We start from the raw sequence: 24,544 nt of genomic DNA, 5'->3' as shown, positions 1-24,544 counted from the left end.
GAATGGCGTGAACCCGGGAGGCGGAGCTTGCAGTGAGCTGAGATCCGGCCACAGCACTCCAGCCTGGGTGACAGAGTGAGACTCCGTCTCAAAAATAAAAATAAAAATAAAAAATAAAGCAAAGGCTTGAAAGGACTCTCCTTTCTCAAGAAAAGGAAAATGCATTTTTTAAATTTTTTTTTGAAATGATTGTCTTAAAATTTCTAAATATTTTTTAAAATTAGATTTTATATAGCCACGCAAATTGTTCTTCAATGGTTACGTAGGAATACTTTAAAGTATTTTTGCAAGGCTGCTTGGCCTCCCTGTCCACAGCCTCCTCTTTGTTTCTTTGCAACTTAGACTCTGTGTTTAGAACATTTATTTCCGGGATGAATGCATAAAATGCCATGCTACTCCAAGGCACAGAGTTTCAGAGTCAGCGCTGAGTCTATTTTAGGGCAAAATGGGTAATTCTACTCATAATTTGAAAACACACTATTAAATACACAAGTTGCTGCTAACTAAAAACAGCCTGTGAGATTGTTTTAGTATAAAAATGCAAGCTGAGGCTGGGCACAGTGGCTCACACCTATAATCCCAGCACTTTGGGAGGCCAAGGTGGGTGGATTTCTTGAACTCAGGAGTTGGAGACCAACCTGGCCAACATGGTGAAATCCCGTATCTACAAAAAATGCAAAAATTACCCGAGTGTAGTAGCTCAGTGTCTGTACTGTCAGCTACTTAAGGGGCTGAGGTAGGAGGATTACTTGAGCCCAGGAGGTGGAGGTTACAGTGAGCCAAGATCGTGCCACTGCACTCCAGCCTGAGCGACAGAGTGAGACCCTGGTTTTTTTTTTTTTTTTTTGTAAATGCAAGCTGGCCCGGATGCGGTGGCTGAGACCTGTAATCCCAGCTACTTGGGAGGCTGAGGTGGGAGGATCCTTTGAGCCCAGGAGTTGGAGACCGGCCTGGACAACATAGGGAGACCCAGTCTCTACTTTAAAAAAAAAAAAAAGAGAGAAATTCAACCTAGGCTTGGTGGCATGTGCCTGTAATCCTAGCTCTTTGGGAGGCTGAGGTTGAAGAATCCCTTGAACCCTGAAGTTCGAGACCAGCTGGGGCAACATAATGAGATCCTGTGTCTTAGAAAAAAAAATCCGTATGTATGTTAGTAATTTTCACATACAACATCTTCACTTTTTTCTGATAATGAAAACAACCCAAGGTTATTGCAAAAAAAGATCCAATAATACAGAAACAAATGATACAGAATGGAACTGTCTGCCGCAATTGCTGAGGCAGATGCAGGCAGAAATTTAGATTACTTTTATTTTTTATTTATTTATTTATTTTTTTGAGACAGAGTCTCACTCTGTCGCCCAGGCTGGAGTGCAGTGGTGAAGTCTCGGCTCACTGCAACCTCCTCCTCCTGGGTTCAAACGATTCTCCTGCCTCAGCCTCCCAAGTAGCTGGGATTACAGCCACCATGCCCTGCTAATTTTTGCATTTTTAGTAGAGATGGGGTTTTACCATGTTGGCCAGGCTAGTCTCGAACTCCTGACCTCAAGTGATCTGCCGGCCTCGGCCTCCCAGAGTGCTGGGATTACAGGCAAGAGCCACCATGCCTAACTAATTTTTGTATGTTTTAGTAGAGATAGGGTTTCACCATGTTGGCCAGGCTGGTCTCAAACTCGAGCTCAAGTGATCCACCCACCTCAGCCTCCCAAAGTGCTGGGATTACAGGCGTGAGCCACCACGCCCAGCTAGATTACTTTTAAAATATCATTTTAGTCATAAAAGTTAGACTCAGTCAGATGGTAGTTCATACCAATACCAAATTTGACCGACTTTTATATTTGATAGTTGCTTGATTCCAGAGGATCTTAAGTGCAAACCCAGAGAAGCAGAGAGTAAAAAGCAAAAAGGCAACAAAACCTAGCAGATGGTGATGGAAAGTGAAGAAGCCAGGGAGGGGCACGCGGGCATAGAAGGTGCTCTGAAACCCGACCCTCTCTTGCTGGGCTTTTTCCTTTTAAACTGAGGAGCTGCCGTGTCCATCTCGCCTGCTGCTTCCTAGACAGTACAGAGGGTTTCCTGTAGCCTTAAGTTCTCTGGCCGAGAACAGACAAGTGCTTGGTTGAGCCTTAGACAGGGTCCAGTCTTGGGTGTTAGTCAAGAATGCTATTCAAGTAAACACGTTTTACTATCATTTGATTCCCATCTGCCCCCAAACCTAGTATTATTTGCAGGTAGTTTTGTTGTTGTTTTGTTTTTAAACCAAACAGGTTGACCCACTCACTCTATCTGAGTTAGGAAGTATATTCCAGGCACAACCTATCAGGCAGTTGCCTGCCAAGATCCCAGCTGAAAGCATCACTGGGACAAAGGTACTGCTCTGGCAGCCACCCTGTTGGCTCCATCCATCCCACACCTCAGTTGTCTCGAGCTGCTCTTTCAACGGGAATGTGAGATCTGGGAGCAGACGCTCATCTGCACCCCCATTTTCTATTCCAGAAAAAGGAAACTTGTCCGAAGCAAGAGGGAGGCAGCCACGGGGTCCCGTCTTGGCACCATATCTGGTCCCCTGTTTAGTGTTCTGTCCTTCTCCCTTCTCTTGGGTCATGTTCTTGTCTCTGTTCTTCATCGTCCCCTCTTCGTCCTTGTCATCTCTGCTTCTTTTTTTTTTTGAGACGGAGTCTTGCTCTGTCGCCCGGGCTGGAGTGCAGTGGCCGGATCTCAGCTCACTGCAAACTCCGCCTCCCGGGTTCACGCCATTCTCCTGCCTCAGCCTCCCAAGTGGCTGGGATTACAGGCGCCCGCCACCTCGCCCGGCTAGTTTTTTTGTATTTTTTAGTAGAGACGGGGTTTCACCGTGTTAGCCAGGATGGTCTCGATCTCCTGACCTCGTGATCCGCCCGTCTCGGCCTCCCAAAGTGCTGGGATTACAGGCTTGAGCCACTGCGCCCGGCCTCATCTCTGCTTCTGACACTGACCCAGTGGGGCTACAAAAGGTGAGCGCCCTTCCTGCTGCCCCCACCGCCTGCCACAATCCAGCCCTGGCCTAAGAGCAGGGAAGGTGCTGTCCCCCAGGCTGCAGACGGAGGTTAGTACAGCAACCTCAGACGGCTTGTGTGTCTTGGGTGCTGTTTCGAGGAGGATGCAGAGGGATGAATCCCTGCCTTCTTCCGCGTGACCCCTGTGGTGGGGGAGCATCCCTGCTCAGCCCAGGGGTGGCTCTTTTCGTGTTTGTCATGAGATTCCTCTAGCAAAAGCAGTGGGTTTTGTGAGTATTTAGGTAATGGTGCCAGAAAGCACCACGACACCCTGGAACGTCTCCCCCATATAATCAGAGAGTCTGACTCTGCTCACTGCTGAGACCCTGATACCCAGGATAGGGCCTGAATTTTCAGTGCAATTTCGATAAATTAACCACTAAATGGATTCTCAGTTTGAAACGCAAGGCTTGACAGAACGTTCCACCCAGGGAAGATTGAGTCGGACCCGGGACCTTGCCAGAACACCTGTGGCTGTTGCTGTTGTTAACTGAGGTGTAATTAACATGCAGCCAAATGCATAGCTTCACCCGGCAGATCCATGCATTTTGACAACTGCAAAACGAGACAGCACATCGCCATCGCGCTTCGCAGCTCCCCCTTCACCACTCTGGCTGCCAGCACCAGGGGTTTGTTTGGCCAGTTCCACAGTGTTGCAAACACAGAATCCTCCAGCGCCACTCGTCTGCCCTTGAAGAGACGCGCATGGAGTTGTATGCGACCGCTCTGCGGGCTCCCCTCGGCACATGGTGGTCTTCAGAGAGAGGCTGTTTGGAAATAGAGTGGTGGGTGTTTGCTTCTTGTCACCCGGTAAATGATTCATTCTCCTGCTACTCTGACGCTCTGGAAGAAGCCCGGGCTGCTGAGGAGATGGCTTGCTCTCCTGTGGGCAGCAGCTCGTTTGAGAAACAAACCATGCGCCGTGACAGCTGCTGACATCCTCCACGTTTAGCTCTTGAGCCCATTTCACTGATGTGCAAGACAGTGGCCTATATCTGTCACTGGTGTGTTTTTCCTTTTCTCCCCTGCTCCACCCCAAAGACCAGGAGCGTGGAGTTCATGAGTGTTGGATTTTTCAAGCTAGTAAACCTTGCAGCTGCCAGTGGTGGTTCATTCTTGTGGTATGGACAAGCACATGCTAATCTCCCTTGAGCTTCTCTTGAGCAGAAGTCTGGTGTGCTAATGGGCAGAACTGGGGTGGTGCTTTGAGAGGAAGAAGGGGAACGTGGCCCGAGAGGGAGATCCACTGAGATGCAAGCTGCTTGGAGTTTGGGGCGGGGATTCCTGGAGGGCCTCTGGATTTTGCAGAGGGGCAGCTGTTGCTGCATCTTCACCAGCGTGCTAGGGCAGAACGTGGGGTGAGTGAGGAAGAAGTGTTTGAAGGGCAGGAGTAAAGCAGAAAGGTGGCAGTAGATGTTGAGCTGTGAGTGGTTCCATTGCCTGGAAAGGAGGTGGCAGGGAGGCCTGCCCAAGATGGGTGCCTGCAGGGTGCGGACAGCCTGTCAGAGGGGAGTTGGTGCAAAAGAGGAGATTGAAAATGTCAGACAGTGGGTGCTAGGGCCTGAGAGAAAGGGCCTGAGGAGCCAGACCAGGGGTTGGGGGGCGGCCTTTAGAAGCAGCGTCTCATGCAGCCTTCCCAGCGACCCTGAGGGAGGTGGGAGAATCTTCAGGCTACAGCTGAGAAGCTGAAGCATGTGGCGGGAGAGCCGTCTCAGAGTCTCAGAACACCTGAGATCCCTGCAGGGTCTGGGAGCATGTTGGGGGCTCAGAGTGCAGGTAGGGACTGGCAGGGCGGAGCTGTGAGTGAGAAGGAAGAGAAGGGAGGGCAGGGCAGGGTGGCCATGGCCAGCTGAACACTGGGAGTCTGCTCCTGAAGTCGTGGGCAGAAGCCAGGGCACCTCTCAAGCCATTAAGAGAGTGGCCTTTCCAAGCGCAGTGTGACTCGGTCTTGAAGCAGTGCCATCGCAGGAGGAGGAGGCCCCCGTGGACTTGGGGCATTAGGACCGGGACTGCCAAGGAGAGAGGGCACTGGAAACAGGGTTGTTTTTGGCTTTCTTACCTGGGGTGCAAGTAGAGGAGCCTGTGGGCATCATGAGGATGTCAGAAAACCCTTCTGGTAACTGAAATGCAGTCCATTCTGTGTTCCCCAGATTCTGAATTTTCAGCACCTGACAGTGGCAGGGGATGGCAGACATACCTGTGGGTGCTGGAGACATCTTGGCGGCCCTTACTGCGGTTTCGCACCATAGCCCCCTGTGGGCTGAGCACGTGGGCTCCTGGGCAGTTGTTACCGATGGAAGGTATCCAGGTTCTTGGCATGTTGAACAAAGAATTGGACAAAACAGCACAAACAAAGCAAGAAAAGGATGAAGCAACAAAAGCAGAGATTTATTGAAATCTAAAGTACACTCCATAGGGTGGGAGCAGGCCCTGGTTACAGAATTTTCTGGGGTTTAAATACCCTCTAGAGGTTTCCCATTGGTTATTTGGTGCATGGCCTATGTAAATGAAAGTGACCTGTGATCAGTCTGATTGGTTGAGGAAAGCAGCCAACCAGAGGCTGACGTGAAAAAACAAAGTTACACTCCTATGCAAATGAAGACTTGACCCGAGACCAGCTTGATTGGTTGCAGGAAGAGACCAATCAGAGGTACTTTCAGTTATTTATCTGCCTCCTAGAAAAGCAGGGAGTGTGAAGGGAATAGCCTCTGGTCCTTTTATTACTTGGAGATGGAAAGTTGGGGTTTTCCTTTGGATTTAGTTCTAAGAAGTCAGCATGAATTGGCCTTAGGTTCCCTGCCTCCAGACCCTATTCTCCTGCCTCGCAGTGATGTTGGTCAGAGGCTCAGCTTGGCTCTGCCAGTCCAGACAGCAGCCCCTTCCAGCTACTGCCAGTCCTCGGAGGAAAGCAGTCTCGGGACAGCATCCAGAGAGGTCATTTCCATCTAAAAGAAAGATGAGGTCTGCAGGCAGCTCAGAAGCAGGGAGTTGGGGGAAGCAGAGAAGGCGTGAGGGCTGAGGCACAAGCACGGCTTTTGTTTGGGTTGAGCAGGATCAGTGCCTCCCTCCTTGCATCGTGTCGCTCACCACCTCCCGAAGGCGGAGAACTGTGATGCAGACCCAGGAGGCCAGCCGGGGGAGATTTCTCACTGCAGGCATGAACCTTTGAAACTCCAGGTTCTAACTTAAAAATTCAAGAGAGTGGCCAGGCTTGGTGGCTCATGCCTGTAATCCCAGCACTTTGGGAGGCCAAGGCAGGTGGATCACGAGGTTAGGAGATCGAGACCATCCTGGCCAATATTGGCCTCACGAGGCCAACAACCTTGTCTCCACTAAAAATACAAAAATTAGCTGAGGTGGCACGTGCCTGTAATCCCAGCTATTTGGGAGGCTGAGGCATGAGAATCACTTAAACCCAGGAGGCAGAAGTTGCAGTGAGCCAAGATCTGACCACTGCACTCCAGCCTGGGCAACAGAGCCAGACTCCGTCTCAAAAAAAATAAATTCAAGAGGGCTTCCCATTCTCCCATGCAGTACTTCCCTGCTTGTTGTAGTAGAGACGCGTCCTGTGCCTTTTTAGGAACATGTTCTGAAAGATGGCTTGGGCAACTGCAACTTTAGTGCTCCTATCCCCCCAGCACTGCCTGCCTGAGTACCCATCCTGTTTGGAGGGCTCAGAGCAGAGAGCACCTGCCTGGCGGGGCCTCTCTCTTGACTTCGCCTTGCTGCCTCGCACAGCACTGCCCGAGTACCCCTCCTGTTTGGAGGGCTCAGAGCAGAGAGCACCTCCCTGGCGGGGCTTCACTCTGGCTTCACCCTCCTGCTCCCTATTCTCAGCACTCTGGTCCCTGTGTCCTCCAGGTGGCCTGCAGGCAATGGAAGATGAGTACTTAGTAGAAGGTTCTAGGTGGGCACATGAGGGGAGACAGGAAAGCTGTGGGAAGAGGGAGCAACGGCAGGACAGGGGCCAGTGGGGATGGGGGGCCGCTGGCCCTGCCTTTGGATCATCTCTGACTTGATCAGCACGAACCCCTGGCTCTAGAAAGAGACTGATGGGCCAGGGCACATGTCGGTCCCCCTCACTGCCTCCACAGCAGTGGACCTACAGCTGCCCTCTTTGACCCCATCTCTTCCTTTCATGGGCACACAGGCAACCTGAGTCTTTCTTTCATGCACCTTCCTGTCTCTTCTCCTCTGCCCATCAGTTGGGCTGAGACACATGAGGTGCTGTGATGCGTGCTGCATTTGGCCCTGACTTAGGTGTGATGTGTTTCGATTTTTAAATCAAGGAGTCTAAAGAACTGGCCTCCAGAAACATGGAAGCACTTTTAGTAGGGATTTGAGAATCCGCAGATCGTTGTATATCTCGGAGCCCAGTGTTTTTCTTGAAAGTCAAACTGGAAACAAATAAGGATACTGGGGGAAATGTGCAGTCCCAGGACATGAGAGATGCGAGCTCATTACGAATCTGTCTTTAGTACCAAGCCACAATACAGAGATTTGTGAAAATCTTCAAAAATCATTTTGACTGAAGCTTAAGATATCCACATACAATACACTGTACCCGTTTTCAGTGTACAGTTCAGTGAGCTTTGATGTCTGTGTAGCCACCACCACCACAATCAAGATCTGGAACGTTGGCCGGGCTCAGTGGCTCACGCCTGTAATCTCAGCACTTTGGGAGGCCCAAGGCAGGCTGATCACGAGGTCAGGAGATCGAGACCATCCTGTCCAACACGGTGAAACCCCGTCTCTACTAAAAATACAAAAATTAGCCGGGCGAGGTGGCAGCGCCTGTAGTCCCAGCTACTCGGGAGGCTGAGGCAGGAGAATGGTGTGAACCTGGGAGGCGGAGCTTGCAGTGAGCCGAGATGTGCCACTCCACTCCAGCCTGGGCAACAGAGCGAGACTCCGTCTCAAAAGACAAAAATAAATAAATAAATGAAGATACGGAACATTTTCATCCCCTCAGGAAGTCATCCCTGCCCCAGGCAACCAGGGAGGTCAAGGCCTTACCAACCCCATTTCCTGGGCCCAGCTCTCAGGCAGGTCTCTCTGTGGCCTCCAGACCTGGGCTGCACTGGCTGGTTTCACAGGTTGCCTGCGCTCATCCTGCCCTGTCCAGTGAGAGCTGAGCAGGCGGTGGTTTTTTCAGAGCCAGCTGGCCCCACAGGAGCTCAGAAACCTGGGCGGCTGGGCCTGTGGGCCCTGGAGCTCTGCCCAGGGTGGCCAGGTGAGCGACCTTTCCCCCGTGCTGGTTCCTGTAGCAAGGAGGAGGCCGTGTGCTGTGGCCCTTGTGTCAGGAGCCATCTCTGGAAAGGCTGAATCGAGGAACCGGCCTCTGCCTCTGCCTTCGATGTTGTAGGGTTAGTGGCTTTGTCTCAGAGGTTCAAAGTGTGGGTAAGTGGTTTCTGGATTTGCCGGTTTTCTTAGCCCTGAGGGGAAAAGGGGTGGGAGTCTGCCCTCAGCTGGCTTCCTAAAAACACGGTACCTGTGCTTGAGTTACACGCCCACCCGGTGTCCTGTCGCGTTTTGAGACCTCAGTGGAGTGTGCGGGCCCTGAGTAGTATCCCCCCACTGACAGTGAACCAGGTGCTGCCCCCTGCGGTTCCCGTGTGTGTCAGTGCCAGCCACGTGCGCAGGACCCACTGTTCCCAGGGATACAAGGTCCTGCGGCCCATGGTGGCAGCTGCGGCACACAGCGCTGCTTTCCAGAGCTCTCAGTGTAGACACCAGAGGCCTTTCATTCAGTCAGCTGGAAAACCCACAATCCACGTTGGAAACCCAGTCTCTCTGGGATGAGAAATTTGAGTGGTTTTTTTTTTATGATTTTTTCTTTTGTTTGTTTGTTTTGTTTGTTTTTTGAAACAGAATCTCACTCTGTCGCCCAGGCTGGAGTGCAGTGGCACGATCTTGGCTCACTGCAACCTCTGCCGCCCAAGTTCAAGCAATTCTACCACCTCAGCCTCCCAAGTAACTGGGATTACAGGCACCTGCCACTGTGCCCAGCTAATTTTTTTGTGTTTTTAGTAGAGACAGGGTTTCACCATCTTGGCCAGGCTGGTCTTGAACTCCTGACCTTGTGTTTGGCCTGCCTCGGCCTCCCAAAGTGCTGGGATTACAGGCATGAGCCACCGCACCCGGCCCTGGTTGGTTTTCATTAAGAACATTTTCAAAGATCCACATGGCATACCAGTCATCCAGCTCTAACGCTCATTAATATTTTGCTACTTTTTTGCTCCAACTAAATTAAACTAAATTCTGGAACATTCTGTCATTTTGCCTCTGCATATTCCACTGTGCATCTGTTAATATAAAATACGGACTTTTTGTACATAACCACAAGGCTTTTCTCACACCTGACAAGATTAACACCTTCATCTGTTTTTTTAGAGGTTTTGTTTCTTTGTGTATTTTTTGTCATCTGTTTTGTTTTGTTTCATTTAGTTTCTTTTTTTTTTTTTTTTTTTTTTGAGACGGAGTCTCGCTCTGTCGCCCGGGCTGGAGTGCAGTGGCCAGATCTCAGCTCAGTGCAAGCTCCACCTCCCGGGTTCACGCCATTCTCCTGCCTCAGCCTCCCGAGTAGCTGGGACTACAGGCGCCCGCCACCTTGCCCGGCTAGTTTTTTGTATTTTTTTAGTACAGACGGGGTTTCACCATGTTAGCCAGGATGGTCTCGATCTCCTGACCTTGTGATCCGCCCGTCTCGGCCTCCCAAAGTGCTGGGATTACAGGCTTGAGCCACCGCGCCCGGCCTAGTTTCATTTTTGAGTCAGAGTCTCACTCCGTCACCCAGGCTGGAATGCAGTGATGCCATCTCAGCTCACTGCAACCTCCGCCTCCCAGGTTCAAGTGATTCTTGAACCTCAGCCTCCTGAGTGGCTGGGATGACAGGTGCACCACCACGCCCAGCTAATGTTTGTAGTTTTAGTAGATATGGGGTGTGTTAGTCCATCTTCATGCTGCTGATATAGACATAGCTGAGACTGGGTAATTTAGAAAGGTACTAGGTTTAATGGACTCACAGTTGTATGTGGCTGGGGTGGCCTCACAATCATGGTGGACGGTGAAAGGCACGCCTTACATGCTGGTGGCAAGAAAGAATGAGAGCCAAGCAGAAAGGGAAACCCCTTATCAAACCATCAGATGTCGTGGGACTTACTCGCCACCACAAGAACAGTATGAGCGAAACTGCTCCCATGATTCAGTTACCTCCCACCGGGGCCCTCCCACAACACATGGGAATTTGGGGAGCTACAATTCAAGACGAGATTTGGGGAGGGACGCTGCCAAACCATGTCATAGTGTTTCACCGTGTCGGCCAGCCTGTTCTCAAATTGCCTCAAGCAGTCCACCTGCCTGGACCTCCCAAAGTGCTAGGATTACAGGTGTGAGCCACCATGCCTGGCCCCAGATTTTTTTTTTTTTTTGAAATGGAGTCTTGCAGTGTTGCCTAGGCTGGAGTGCAGTGGCGCAGTCTTGACTCACTGCAACCTCTGCCTCCAGGGTTCAAGTGATTCTTCCACCTCAGCCTCCTGAATAGCCAGGATTATAGGTACCTGCCATCACGCCTGGCTAATGTTTGTATTTTTGTAGAGATGGGGTTTTATCATGTTGGCCAGGCTGGTCTTGAGCTACTGACCTCGGGGGATCTGTCCGCCTTGGCCTCGCACAGTGCTGGGATTACAGGCATGAGCCACCGCGCCCGGCCTAACTATTTCTAAAGGGTCTGGAGTCAACAGTGCATGGATCCAGAACCGTGGGAACAAAGGGGTGGGCACAAGGGCAGGGTGGGGGCTGTGAGTTTAAAGAGGCTTCTCCCTATAAAGCTGAGCATGAACTACTTGGCACGCCTGATGTTGAACCAGGAGCTGAGAACCACACAAGTTAGGAGTCAGAGCAGAGCTGCTCAGGACGTCAGTGCTGGCCCTGTCCCAGATCAAGGGTATACCCCTGGAAGTGGCTGGACCGGGCCAAGTATCAGCTAGTAGTGGGTGCTCAAGGCTGGTGTAGAGGGGCACCGCCTCCCTGCCAGCACTGTCCTGACACTTGGACCCCATCAGCTCATTCCAGCACCGAACCACCCTGGGGAGGGGCCTGGCCATCTCCACTCCACAGAGGAGGCTCCGGGAATCTGATTAGCTAAGGCTGAGCCAGCAGAGACACCAGATTCGGCTTCTAAATTTTTCCCCTTGTCAGGAAGGGGAAGGTTGTGCAGAAGCCTGGACAGTGGATGGCCGCGGGCACTTCCCACCCATGGCAGCAGGAGGGCGGGAGCTCAGAGAGGCTGGGCTCGTCCTGCCAGTGGAGTGGGGATTGCCAGATAAAGACGAGGCCTTTCCTGGGCAGTGAGTGAGTCCTGGGAGCCCAGCGGCTCTGCGTCCACACCTTGCGCCTGCCCCCAGCTGCTTTGACTTGCAGATTTCACAGCCTTTCCTGATTCTTGTTTGATTCAGTCATTTCTGTTGGTGATTCCAGAATGGTGACTTTCTAATTCCGTCATCATTTCTACTTTTATTAGCCAGCATTCTTCTGTAAAAAAGAACTTTTCCTCAACCCTGAGATGAACTACACAATTCCTCCTAAAAAGGGAGGATGAATGCAGCATCTTTTCCCATTTATTTATGGGTTTATTTATTTATCTTTAGAGACAGGGTCTTGCTATGTTGCCCAGGCTGGTCTCAAACTCCTGGGCTCAGGTGATCCTCCCACCTCAGCCTTCCAAAGTGCTGGGATTACAGGCATGAGCCACCACACCCAGTCTTCCATCCTTTCCTTTTTCCTTTTTTTTTTTTTTTTTTTTTTTTTTTTTTTTTTTTTTTTGAGACAGAGTCTTGCTCTGTCACCCAGGCTGGAGTCCAGTGGCCGGATCTCAGCTCACTGCAAGCTCCGCCTCCCGGGTTCAAGCAATTCTCCTGCCTCAGCCTCCACAGTAACTGGGATTACAGTTGCCTGCCACCAAACCTGATTAATTTTTGTATTTTTAGTAGAGACAGGGTTTTGCCATATTGGCCAGGCTGGTCCCGAACTCCTGACCTCAGGCAATCCACCCACCTTGGCCTACCGAAGTGCTCCGATTACAGGCGTGAGCCACCACACCAGGCCCCATCCTTTCCTTTTAACAACCAGTTTCCAACTTAAAGAACTAAGGCTTCTGTTTTTCCCCTTCTCGGTGCTGCCGGCCAGCCTTCCTCCCTCCATTCCTCTCTTCCTTTGTATAATAACTTCCTTGTTAAATAAAACAAGGGGGGCTTCTCCCCCAGCCCCTGGATTGGATGCACTTTCCTGATTTAAAAGAGTCCTTGGCCACTTGTGACCCCCGACTTGAACTGTGGTACCCCCTGAAGTCTCTTTCCGCCCAGGAGTGTTTGCTTGCTGGGTGGGGAGGAGAAATTGGGTGTGACTCGCTCAGCACAGAGCCACGCCCTGGTAGTAAAGCCGCACCACTTCCCCTGCAAATCCGTTCACTGCCCCGGCTGCCAGGCTGCTTTGAAGGGGGATGAGGCATGGGGGCTGCTGAACCCACAGCTGTCATTGGCAGCCAACGGCTGGGGTTGAGAGAAGTCAGGCTGGCTGGGGCCACTAACCCTCTGAAGGACCACTGTCCTAAGATGTGAGACCAGCTCAGATGGGGAGAGAGGAGACAGACAGGCTGGCCAGGGCTTCCCCCAGCTGGGGCTGAGCAGCGACGGGGCTGGCTCCCCATCCGGCCTGCCCTCCTGGGCCCGCGTCTCCTCAGCAGAGGAGGGTGACTGCAACGCCTGGTGCAAGGGCGGTCATGAGGGGCAGAGGCCTCTGAGTGCTGGCGGAGGAGTGTCCATTCGTGGGACATGCTCCATGCTCTTGTGTCTCGCCTGCCTCACAAGCAGAGCATGAGGAGGACCAGGCTGTGAGGTGACGCCCCCCACCCTTCCCCACAGGTGTGAATGACAGAGGTGGTGCCATCCAGCGCGCTCAGCGAGGTCAGCCTGCGCCTCCTCTGCCACGATGACATAGACACTGTGAAGCACCTGTGTGGCGACTGGTTCCCCATCGAGTAAGTGGAGCGGATTGCAGGGTTGGGGAGAGCCCACGAGCCTCAGGTGCAGAAGCTGGGTGGCGGGGGTGGGGGCCTCTTGGACCCTTAGGACCATACTGCAAAGGCGGGAATGGCCTGGAGGGGCCACGGGGTCCCAGGTCACCCAGCTCATCCAGGGACCCCTGTTCCTGGGCTCTTTCCACCTCTCAGCGTGTGCAGAGTTCCCCAGAAGGTCTCTGTGAGAAATTTCAGTTACAGAGCTGTCGGGTGTGGTACTGTTTATAATTCAGAAAATGTAGAAGCCACCCAAGTATCTTAACAGCAAGGAGTTGGTTACATACATTAGACTAATTAAGAGTATGTGCATATAAAAGTGCAATATTATTCAGCCGGAAAAAAAAAAAAAAGGCCGGGCGCAGTGGCTCAAGCCTGTAATCCCAGCACTTTGGGAGACCGAGACGGGCGGATCACGAGGTCAGGAGATCGAGACCATCCTGGCTAACACGGTGAAACCCCGTCTCTACTAAAAATACAAAATTAGCCAGGTGTGGAGGTGCATGCCTGTAATCCCAGCTACTCAGGAGGCTGAGGCAGGAGAATCGCTTGAACCTGGGAGGCGGAGGTTGCAGTGAGCTGAGACCACGCCATTGCACTCCAGCCTGGGCAACAAGAGCAATATTCCGTCTCAGAAAAAAAAAGCTATTAAACGAAAAAAGGCAGACTAGAAAACAGTATGTACCATGATCCTATTTTTATTTGAAAACATGTACAAGATAAAATTTTACAATGATAGGTATGAACTGAGGGGGGGTGAAAAAATTTTACAAGGGGGTATGTACCATTAACAGTGTTTCAATAGTTTGAGGTAGGTAGATTAATATTAAGCCCTATGATTTTTTTTTCTGGTCTGTCTTGCCTACATTATACGCACATACATCTTTTTTGATGAAGTTGACACAAACTTTGAAAACGGAAAATAAACAAGATCTTGTCAGTCATCAGCATTTCCTTGAGTGTTCACCTCAGACTGACTGAACTTCGTGCTCTTGGCAGGGCGGTGGCGGGGACCCCTTTGCATCTCTGTGGAGGGGGAACTGTCACTGTCCAGGTGATGTGGGCTGACGGTGGCAACATGAGTTAAAAAATTGTTCTTGGGGCCGGGCGCGTTGGCTCATGCCTATAATCCCACAGTTTGTGAGGCCAAGGCAGGCAGATCAGGAGTTCGAGACCAGCCTGGTCTCGATGAAAACCCATCTCTATTAAAAATACAAAAATTGGGCCGGGCGTGGTGGCTCACGCCTGTAATCCCAGCACTTTGGGAGGCCGAGGCAAGTGGATCACGAGGTCAGGAGTTCAAGACCAGCTTGTCCAAGATGGTGAAACCCTGTCTCTACTAAAAATACAAAAACATTAGCTGGGCATGGTGCAGGCACCTGTAATTCCAGCTACTCAGCAGGGTGAGGTAGGAGAATCGCTTGAACCCAGGTGGCAGAGGTTGCAGTGAGCCGAGATTGTGCCACTGCACCCCAGCCTGAGTGACAGTGAGACTCTGTCTCCAAACAAACAAACAAACAAAATTAGCTGGGCATGGTGGCATGTGCCTGTAATCCCAGCTACCCGGAAGGCTGAGGCAGGAGAATCACTTGAACCTTCAAGGCAGAGGTTGCACAGTGAGCTGAGAGTACAATACTGAACTCCAGCCTGGGTGACAGAGTGAAACTCCATCTCAAAAAAAACAAAATTAAAAAAGTGTTCTTAGGCCGGGCGCGGTGGCTCAAGCCTGTAATCCCAGCACTTTGGGAGGCCGAGACGGGCGGATCACGAGGTCAGGAGATCGAGACCATCCTGGCTAACACGGTGAAACCCCGTCTCTACTAAAAAATACAAAAAACTAGCCGGGCGAGGTGGCGGCACCTGTAGTCCCAGCTACTCGGGAGGCTGAGGCAGGAGAATGGCGTGAACCCGGGAGGCGGAGCTTGCAGTGAGCTGAGATCCGGCCACTGCACTCCAGCCTGGGTGACAGAGCGAGACTCCGTCTCAAAAATAAATAAATAAATAAATAAATAGATAGATAGATAGATAGATAGATAGATAAATAAATAAATAAATAAATAAATAAATAAATAAATAAATAAATAAAAAAGTGTTCTTCAGCCCAGCAGTTTCACTGCTGGAAACTAATCTAGAGAAATCAAAGCTGCGGTGAGTGCGTAGATCAGACTCTGCCCAGGGCTGCCTGAGAGCCAGTGGAGCCACGCTGGACTGTGGACTTCGGCCACGTGAGCCACTCAGCCTGCCTGTCTCTCCTGCAGTCCTCGTGAGCCTAAGGCCTCAGCTTCCCAAGACTGTGACATGAACCGGGCTGTGAGGCGGCAAAACTAAACCTCCACACCCATGAAACTCCACATGCCTCTGCCCTCCTGACCTTGTCTCTCTGAGGCTGGATTCGCCTGTTAATGACCATGTCCTGGGCCTTTATGCCCACTGTTCTTTTTTCCCTGCTCCTCTTGGAGGGGTCTTGGCCTCATTCTTGGTGAGCAGTCGTTAGCAGCCTCAGCCTCACATTCCCCTTAAGGGCAGGTTCCTCCGTGTCCGGGGAGGCATTGTAAACTCAGACGCCTGTCAGCTGTGAACCTGGCTCTTCCTCGAATCACTCACTCCCCTTAGTCTTCAGTGTCCAGAAGTCTCACCAATTCTCATAGGCACTCATCCAGTGTCCCAGGGTGACAAAGGCCCCTAAAATCCTCACTCACCTGGTGGAACCACAGGGCCCTGCTGGTCACCCTCCATGAGTTGCTTACTTGGAGACAATTTCATGTTCGATAGAACTATTTTTCTGGGCCGGGCAAGATGGCTCACACCTGTAATCCCAGTACTTGGGGAGGCCAAGACGGGCAGATCACATGAGGTCGGGAGTTTGAGACCAGCCTGACCAACATGGAAAAACCCCGTCTCTACTAAAAAAAATACAAAATTAGCCAGGCGTGGTGGCACATGCCTGTAATCCCAGCTACCCGGGAGGGTGAAGCAGGAGGATCGCCTGAACTCAGGAGGCAGCAGTTGCAGTGAGCTGAGATCACGCCATTGTACTCCAGCCTGGGCAACAAGAGCAAAACTCTGTCTCAAAAAAATAATAATAATAATAATTTCCCATCAGAGATCCCCAGTCCTGTCTAGACAGATTACTGCTTTAAGAAGGTGGCTGTGACAGTTAGGTAGAGACTAAGTGATGGGTCAGCTTTAGAGCAGCAGGCAGAAGTGGCCCAGAGCTCCCTGTGGTTCTCATGTCTAGAGCACGACCTTAGTTGGACTTGACCTATGGCAGGTTCACCCGAGTATGTTCTCTTTCTCAGGTACCCAGACTCATGGTATCGTGATATCACATCCAACAAGAAGTTCTTTTCCCTTGCTGCGACCTACAGAGGTGCCATTGTGGGAATGATAGTAGCTGAAATTAAAAACAGGACCAAAATACATAAAGAGGTACGTACGTGTGAGCGGGGATGGCAATCACTGTCGCTGGACGGCCCCAGGGGGCTTGCGATGGAATCATGCCACCTGCTCCACAGCCGTTGTCCAAGGAGCCTGTGGCCCGAGGAATCCAAGTGGCCAATGACACTCGTCCCCGGCTGGCGCTTTTCTGTGTGTGTGTGTGATTTCGTGGCACATGGGCCTCCAGTCATGCCCAGCAGCAGGCTTGATAACCACTGTCGTTCTGAAGCAGGAATGAGCACAGATGATGCATTGAGAATCTGCAGTTACAACGTGATATGAAAATATCCCTGATTTGTGTTGGCGGCGGTGTCATAGAAACCGCTAAGACTGCTTCAGCTTGTTGAAGGAAATGCTAGTTACAGTTAGAGGTCAGGGAAAGTACAGAGATAATTTTGTTTCCTCTAACTTCACAGAGCCCTTTAAGATCTAAGAACCCTTTGGCTATCCGTGGACCCACCTCAGTCCCGCTCCAGGCTAGCAAACCCCACTCTGAATGTAAACAGTAAGGCCATGTCCACGTTGTTCCAAATGGTTGACTTTGGTCAAGATTCTGCATGATAATGTTGGTCATCCCAGCATCTGAGGTAATGTTTACCACCCAAGGATTTAGCCAAGGAGGGAAAAACCCACCAACAACTGCCAGATGCTTCAGTTTGTTTGGCTTGAGGTTATTTCTTTAAAAGTTAGAGAAGGGGCCAGGCGCGGTGGCTCACGTCTGTAATCCTAGCACTTTGGGAGACCGAGACAGGTGGATCACCTGAGGTCGGGAGTTCGAGACCAGCCTGGCCAACCTGGTGAAACCCCGTCTCTACTAAAAATACAAAAATTAGCTGGGTGTGGTGGCAGGCACCTGTAATCCTAGCTACTGGGGAGGCTGAGGCAGGGGAATCGCTTGAACCCAGGAGGCAGAGGTCGCAGTGAGCTGGGATCGCACCATTGCACTCCAGCCTGAGGGACAAGAGCGAGACTTCGTCTCAAAAAAAAAAAAAAGAAGAAGAAAAGTTAGATAGGGGCTGTGCACAGTGGCTCACACCTATAACCCCAGCACTTTGGGAGGCCCAGGTGGGCAGATCACTTGAGGTCAGGAGTTTGAGACCAGCCTGGCCAACATGGTGAAACCTTGTCTCTACTAAAAGTAAAAATAAAAATAAATTAGGCAGGCATGATGGTGCACACCTTTAATCCCAACTACTCAGGGGGCCGAGGCACAAGCATCACTTGAACCCAGGAAGCGGTGGAGGTTGCAGTGAGCCGAGATTGCACCACTGCACTCTAGCCTGGGTGACAGAGTGAGACTCTGTCTCTAAATAAGTAAATAAAAGTGCAAGAAGGTATGTCTCTCCCTTTAGGGACCCGAATCCACTGGCATCTACCCTGTTTTGCCTGTCGTCATGCTCTGTCTGGCACAGCTTTTTTCTCCTGCCTCACTTTTTCTGTCCTAGCTTCCTCCTGAGCTTTTTTCTTTGATTTTTAAGAGCTAAGATGTAGCAGAATGCAAATGTCAACATTCTTTTCTCTCACCTCCCCCCTTTTTTTTTTGTAACTGAAACAGAGTCTTGCTGTCACCCAGGGTGGAGTGCAGTGGTGCGATCCTGATCGCGGCTCACTGCAACCTCCACCTCTCAAGCAGCTAGGATTTAGAGGTGCGCCACGACACCCAGCTAATTTTTGTATTTTTAGTGGAGATGCAGTTTCACCGTGTTGGCCATGCTGGTCTGGAACCCCTGGCCTCAAGTGATCTGCCTGCCTCGGCCTCCCATAGTGCTAGGATTACAGGTGGGAGCCACCGTGCCCAGCCTGATCTCTCTTCTTGATGGGACATATGGTCCCCACCTTCCCTCCATGACTCATTCCCCTGAACCCCCTCCGCCTCCCGGTGGCTTTCCTGAGTGCCCCCTGGTGACTGCGCCTGCCCCCAGGTGGCGGCTGGGTCTCTTCCTCTTCTTGAATGTGTTTGTGTTACCTCAAGGCCGACATGGGGACCCTTTGGCTCGTGTTCCTGGCTCTCAGTAGAGGGCCCTCTGGCCTGCACGCTGGCACTCATTCGGCTCGCCCCTTCCTCTCAGACTTAGTGAGTTCAAGGTCAGGGCAAAGTAGACCCCGTTAGGACATGTCAGCTGGGGACAGACACCCTTCCTGCAGGCCTGGAGTAACGAGAGTGATAAGGACACCTTCCTCCCTGGACTGACATGTCCGGGTGGACTGTGGCTTGAAGAGGGCTGGGAGAGCAGGGAGCCCGGACAGGCTGACCCCAGCCCAGCACGTGGGAGCAGAAAGGCCTTCTTGTTCTTTACGAGTTGGAAGATGTTAAGAGCCTCATGCTGATCGGATTCGTGACTCCCCCCCAGAATTCCATCTCTAGAACCAAGAGATGGTGGGTGGCTTTACACGGGTGTGGCGGCGGCCTCTCCCTGTGGGGGCAGTAGAGGGGGTTGGACAGCTGCCCGAGTTTCCCTCCTCCAAGACCACCTGGGGCAGCGTGCGATTCTCTAACGGAACCTCTAAAACTGCTTTTGTCCGCTGTCCTGCATCCAGGCGTACCAGGTGACACACGTGCATTCCCACGAGGCCCGTGCGGTGCTGTGTGGTTGCTCCCTTCATGCCATAACTTTACCTCGTGCTGGCATCAGAGCCTCATTCCCGTCCTTGGCTAGGCCTCCCGCACACCTCCAAGAGAAGCTTCTTGTGTGTGTGTTCTTACTTCAGCCATTTTTCACCAGAAGGGCATAAACGCTCTCATTTCCGTGGGGAATGGGGGCCCCTCTCCGCTCTCTCTTGATTCTGCCCCTCCAGTCGGTGTCCCTCTGGCTGTCGTGGTGGGGGGTCGGTGCAGAGCCCGCCGGGGCCAGACTGTGCAGTGAGCCGTGTGCCAGGAGCGCGAGCCTGACGTGCTCTCTGACCCTTCCTCTAGGATGGAGATATTCTAGCGTCCAGCTTCTCTGTTGACACACAAGTCGCGTACATCTTGAGTCTGGGCGTCGTAAAAGAGTTCAGGAAGCACGGCATAGGTAAGGGCAGCCGGGCCTGTGGCTTGGCCCCCATCCCACCCCCTTGTCCCACCCCACCCCCGTCCCATCTGCACCCAGTCTGTTCCCTGACCCCAACAGCTCTGGCTCGTGAACATCCCTTAGTCTCATCTTCCATCCCCATCCCCACGTGGCCAGACCTTCATCATCCCTCCGCTGCCAGCACAGCCACCGCTTCCAGCCATCCTCCTTCCACATGCCTCCAGGCCTTCCTGCCACAGCCTCGCTCAGCCCCTAGGTTGGAGCCGAGGAAACGGGCACCTCTCACTCCTGCGGCTGCCACACGTACAACTCGTGTGTTCACTGCTCATGATTCAGAGTAGAAAGTGTGAACACGCACGAGGAAGCACCACTCACCGTTTCTCCGATGTCCCATCCCGCTCGGCCACATGGCCAGTGAGCGGCAGTCTTAATTAATTTTAAATCCAGGCCCATCTAGTCCGTGTTTTCCTGGGCTCACATTTACCCTGTTTGTTGTCTGAAAGGGAGTCTCCTTGCGGGCCCAGTCCCCGGGAGGGCGCTACCAGGCCACCTCTGCAGTCCCTCCCAGCGGTCTGTAGCTACCAGGCTCCCTCTGGCCATGAGATTTTAGGGACTTTGACAATGGTGGTGAAGGAAGGCTGGTCTCTGATACAGTGGACCGAGACATCTCTGAGAGACTCGTGCAAAGAGACTCCTAGTCCAGTCATCCTTCCTAACTGCTCTGCCCGCATAACCTTTACCCCTTCTCCCCAAGGTTCCCTCCTACTTGAAAGTTTAAAGGATCACATATCAACCACCGCCCAGGACCACTGCAAAGCCATTTACCTTCATGTCCTCACCACCAACAACACAGCAATAAACTTCTACGAAAACAGAGACTTCAAGCAGCACCACTATCTCCCCTATTACTACTCCATCCGAGGGGTCCTCAAAGATGGTTTCACCTATGTCCTCTACATCAATGGCGGCCACCCTCCCTGGACGATTTTATATCCTTAACTTCTGGGGGAGAGGGACTGCGGCTTCCTGTCCGTAGGGTGGCAGAGCCAGTGAGGAAGTTGGAACGGTGGTCCCCCTCACATGATGTTCAGGTGGCTGAGCTTATGGACGCTTCTCTCCCTGACCTGATCGTGTTGTGGGTAAATCTGATGCACATTTGGGTAAATCGAGCAGCACATATTACCATGTTGCCCAGGCTGGTCTGGAACTCCTGAGCTCAAATGATCCGCCTGCCTCAGCCTCCCAAAGTGCTGGGATTATAGGCATGAGCCCCCACACCCAGCTGGAGAGCCTCCTGTTCTATTTGCACTGGGGATCAGCAGTGTGCAAAACAGACGGGGTCCCCTGCCCTCTCAGAGCCTGTGCTAGCAGAGGGGAAACAAGTGCGGTGAGAAGACATTTTTACTTTTTTTGAACACCTGGGTTCAAACCTTCCTTATGGGATGCATAACCCAAAGGTGTGCCCTTCCCCGCTTCCTTCTCCTTAACTCTCACTGGCCCCTGACAGGTCAGAGGGAAGCCAGAAAACTTTTTAATAGTCACAGAATGTGGCCCAAAACATGCTGTGCCTGTGTGTGTGTTTTCAAATTCAGGAGTTTAGGATTTATTCATCACATAGAATAATAAGCAGGAAAGAGAGGGGTGACCCCACACTCCACAGGCCTTCTAGCTTATGTGAAGATGGGCCCCTGCAGACATCTAGGGGTCAGCACTGTTGACCCCCTCCTTGTCGTAAGGACAGGGCTCTGTCCCTCTTGCTGCCCCAAGGGTTGAGGATCTAGGGAGAACCAGAAGCACCTGCTCTTCTGCCAGGCCCCTTCCCCAGCCGCTGTACATGCCTGGGTGTAGGGGTGTCCACATGCCCGTGGCCTCACTCAGAAGGCCCCTCTGTCCCCAGACCCCACCCTTTTGTTATTTTGCACAGCAGAAGCCACTTGGGCTCGTGAGCCTTTCCAGCTCTGCAGAGGCTTAGCAGGCTCTCTGCCTCCCGAGCGTGGCTTGCCGTCTGCACACAGTCCCACGGGCCACTGTGCGGGCCCTTGATGACTGTGCCCTGGTGAGCATGGTCAGGGCAAGTTGGAATCTTCCTTAACAGAGCCCCACGGACTATATCCAGCACCTGGGCTCTGCACTAGCCAGCCTGAGCCCCTGCTCCATCCCACACAGAGTCTACCGCCAGGCCCATAGCCTGCTCTGCAGCTTCCTGCCGTGGTCGGGCATCTCTTCCAAGAGTGGCATCGAGTACAGCCGGACCATGTGATGTCGGCTGGGCAGCCGCCGCCAGGCCCCACCCTTTGGCCCCCGCAGAGCCCGCCTTTCTGTCCATCTGACCCCTGCTATCTTCTGCAAGGAGCTGCCAGCCATCTACTGGGCTCGTCGGCCTGCCCCAGCTGCAGGCCCGGTGCTACACGGGCTCGGGAACAAAACATCATGAGCACGCGCAGAGCGTGCCCATCTGTGGCAGGTATGCCACAGCAGACAGGAGGGTGTGGGAGCTTGGTGCCTCCAGCCACAAAAGCAGAAGGCCCTGGATGGGCACAGAGAACGGCAGAGCTGGACGGGGCCATGGGGACTGCAGAGTCTACCACCTTGTGCACCAGCACAACCCAGAGGTTTGGTGACTTATGCCAAGCTCACATAGCAGGGTCCATAGCCACTGGGCTGTGTAACCGACTTTGGATCTATCAGTGCCTTTATTTATGTGGGGATGGAGAGGTGCCTGGTGGCTGCAGGGAGACACCATGGCCTGGAGAAGGGCTTACGCTCCTGGAGCACCCAGGCCCAGCTGTGTGGCCCATAGGCGGGGTGTGGGATGGGCAGAGCGTCTCTGCCCGGCCTTCACCCTGCCGTGCTCTTCTCTTCCCCACAGGCTCTTCAGCTCCCCTTTCTGCTTCTGGAAACCTCTGCCCCTGCTGCCGCCCTGGCCCTGCCTACCTGCACATGCACCGTCCCCAGGGCTGACCCAGTGTGGCTGCATTCACTGGGAAGGGGCTGCCCTCACTGGGCCTCTCCCACTCTGCTGCCTGTTCCTGCAGCTCCTTCCTGCAAAGCCAGAGGGGACTTTCTGCTGCAAGGGAGGAACACAAGTATTATGGACACACTTGACCGTAAAGGCACAGGAGCCTCGGACCAAGGGGGCGCAATAAAGGGAATGCCCCGTCCCCCTCCAGAACCAGCCCAAAGAAGCCTGGGGGGTAGGGAGTGGCCCCTAGTCCTCCATGAGGGGCTGATGAGGGGTGGGCAGCCTGGGGGAGGCTTTCCTTGCAAGCACAGAGCTCTGAGGCTCAGCCCCCCGGCACAGGCAGTCACACGCCTAGACGGTTCCTGCTCCTTGGCACCTTCCGTGCAGTTCCCAGTGCCCTGGGAGGTCACACTGCCCATCGGACCATGGCATGCTCTGTTCAGCTGACCTGCTGAGGACAGGCACCGCCGAGACTCCTTGGGTCCTCCTCGCCCTCCCTCATGCTGCCACGAGCTGCTGCTCCGAGGCCTGGCCACATGCAGACAGGAGGAGGCTGAGCTCGACATTGGGCCTCAAGGCTGCCATGTGTCTCGTAGGGCCTGGCCTTGTGGGCAGGGGGCAGTCCTGTGCCTTGTGGGCCCTCAGCCTGTGAGGGTGGAGAGGCTGTCAGTGCCGCGGGTGCATCACACACTTCTAGCATCCTCTCCACCCTGCATCCCCCAAATGCTGCTTGCTGCCTGCCCTACACTCCGATGCAGGGGTGGGGTGGCAGGGGGAGGGTCCCGCCTAGCATAGCTGCAGTGTCACAAAGCCATGGCAGAGGGTCCTAGCAGTGCCACCCTGCCCCAGCCTGAGGAGGAGGGAGGGGGAGGAACAACCCTGGGCAGACGGGGCCTTGGGGATCTGTGTCCTTCCTCCTCCAGAGCTGCCCAGCTGGGGGCTTTCAGGGTGCTAGGGCAGCCCCAGGTCCCCTCTTGACCTCAGCTGGGGCCAGGGGCCCTCAAAATGAAGGCAGGCCCCAGGCAGGAGCAGCATCCCCCTCCCTGACAGTGCCGGCCAGAGGGCCGCGCCGTGCTGACCGCCTGAACCTCTGCTGACCTGACGGTGCTGGCGGGAGGGCCGCGCCATGCTGACTGCCTGAACCTCTGCTGAGGCTGCCTGCCTGCCGGGCCCAGCTCAGCGCCCTCTCCACTGCAAATCAGCGGTGATCATGTGATTTCTATTTCTGCCCCACAGGGTAAGGGACGAGTCTTCTGGAAGCCTCTGCCATGAACATTTGTCCTCAGGCTCAGAGGCCTTACCCTGCCCCATGCCTGCCCCTAATCACTGCAATGTCCAGCCCAGTGTTGAACAGATTGTAGCGTTCTGTCTCATTATGAGCAAATAAATAGACTTTCACTGGAGTTGGTCACAACCTGTTTCCCGTACCCACCTGGCTGCACCTCGGGCCTCGTCCCGTAGCTGAAGTTGGCCTGGAGCTGCTTGTCACTGGCAAGGCCCCAGGATAGCTTCCAGATAAACAGGCTGATGGTTTTGTGATGGTTTTGTGTGATTAACCCTGCCAACGAATGAGAACCTTTGGCCAGGTACGGTGGCTCTCGCCTGTAATTCCAGTACTTTTGAGAGGCCGAAGCGAGTGGATCACGACGTCAGGAGATCGAGACCAGCCTGACCAACATGGTGAAACCTTGTCTCTGCTAAAATAAAAATCAGCCAGACATGGTGGCGTGCACCTGTAGCCCCAGCTACTCGGGAACCTGAGGCAGGAGAATCGCTTGAACCCAGGAGGCGGAGGCTGCATTGAGCCGAGATGGTGCCACTGCACTCCAGCCTGGTGGCAGAGGAAGACTCCTGAAAAAGAATTCAAACCTGGGTAAGAGGTTCTAAAGCGTGGTGGCTCACGCCTGTAATCCCAGGACTTTAGGAGGCCGAGGCAGGCAGATCACAAGGTCAGGAGATCGAGACCATCCTGGCTAACATGGTGAAGCCCCGTCTCTACTAAAATTACAAAAAATTAGCCAGGCGT

At 53.0% G+C, this 24,544-nt stretch overlaps 1 protein-coding gene across 3 annotated transcripts in view; it reads left to right on the top strand.

Moving 5' to 3' along the window:
• NAA60 (N(alpha)-acetyltransferase 60, NatF catalytic subunit) overlaps positions 1-23,921 on the top strand; it is a 42,186-nt gene extending 18,265 nt beyond the window's left edge. For all 3 annotated transcript variants that reach the window (XM_011950185.1, XM_011950186.1, XM_011950183.1), the window contains 6 exons: positions 12,956-13,071; positions 16,407-16,536; positions 19,460-19,556; positions 20,311-20,545; positions 21,660-22,020; positions 22,426-23,921. In XM_011950185.1, the coding sequence (XP_011805575.1) occupies positions 12,962-13,071; positions 16,407-16,536; positions 19,460-19,556; positions 20,311-20,545; positions 21,660-21,816 (729 nt within the window). In that variant the 5' untranslated portion in view covers positions 12,956-12,961 and the 3' untranslated portion in view covers positions 21,817-22,020; positions 22,426-23,921. The remainder of the gene's footprint in view (positions 1-12,955; positions 13,072-16,406; positions 16,537-19,459; positions 19,557-20,310; positions 20,546-21,659; positions 22,021-22,425) is intronic.
• Positions 23,922-24,544: the final 623 nt, after the last annotated feature.

Source organism: Colobus angolensis, unplaced genomic scaffold (genome assembly GCF_000951035.1).
Source record: "Colobus angolensis palliatus isolate OR3802 unplaced genomic scaffold, Cang.pa_1.0 Scaffold303, whole genome shotgun sequence".
NCBI lineage: Eukaryota > Metazoa > Chordata > Mammalia > Primates > Cercopithecidae > Colobus > Colobus angolensis.
Note: the sequence above shows the minus strand (reverse complement) of the source record. Positions and strands in the feature narration are given on the sequence as shown.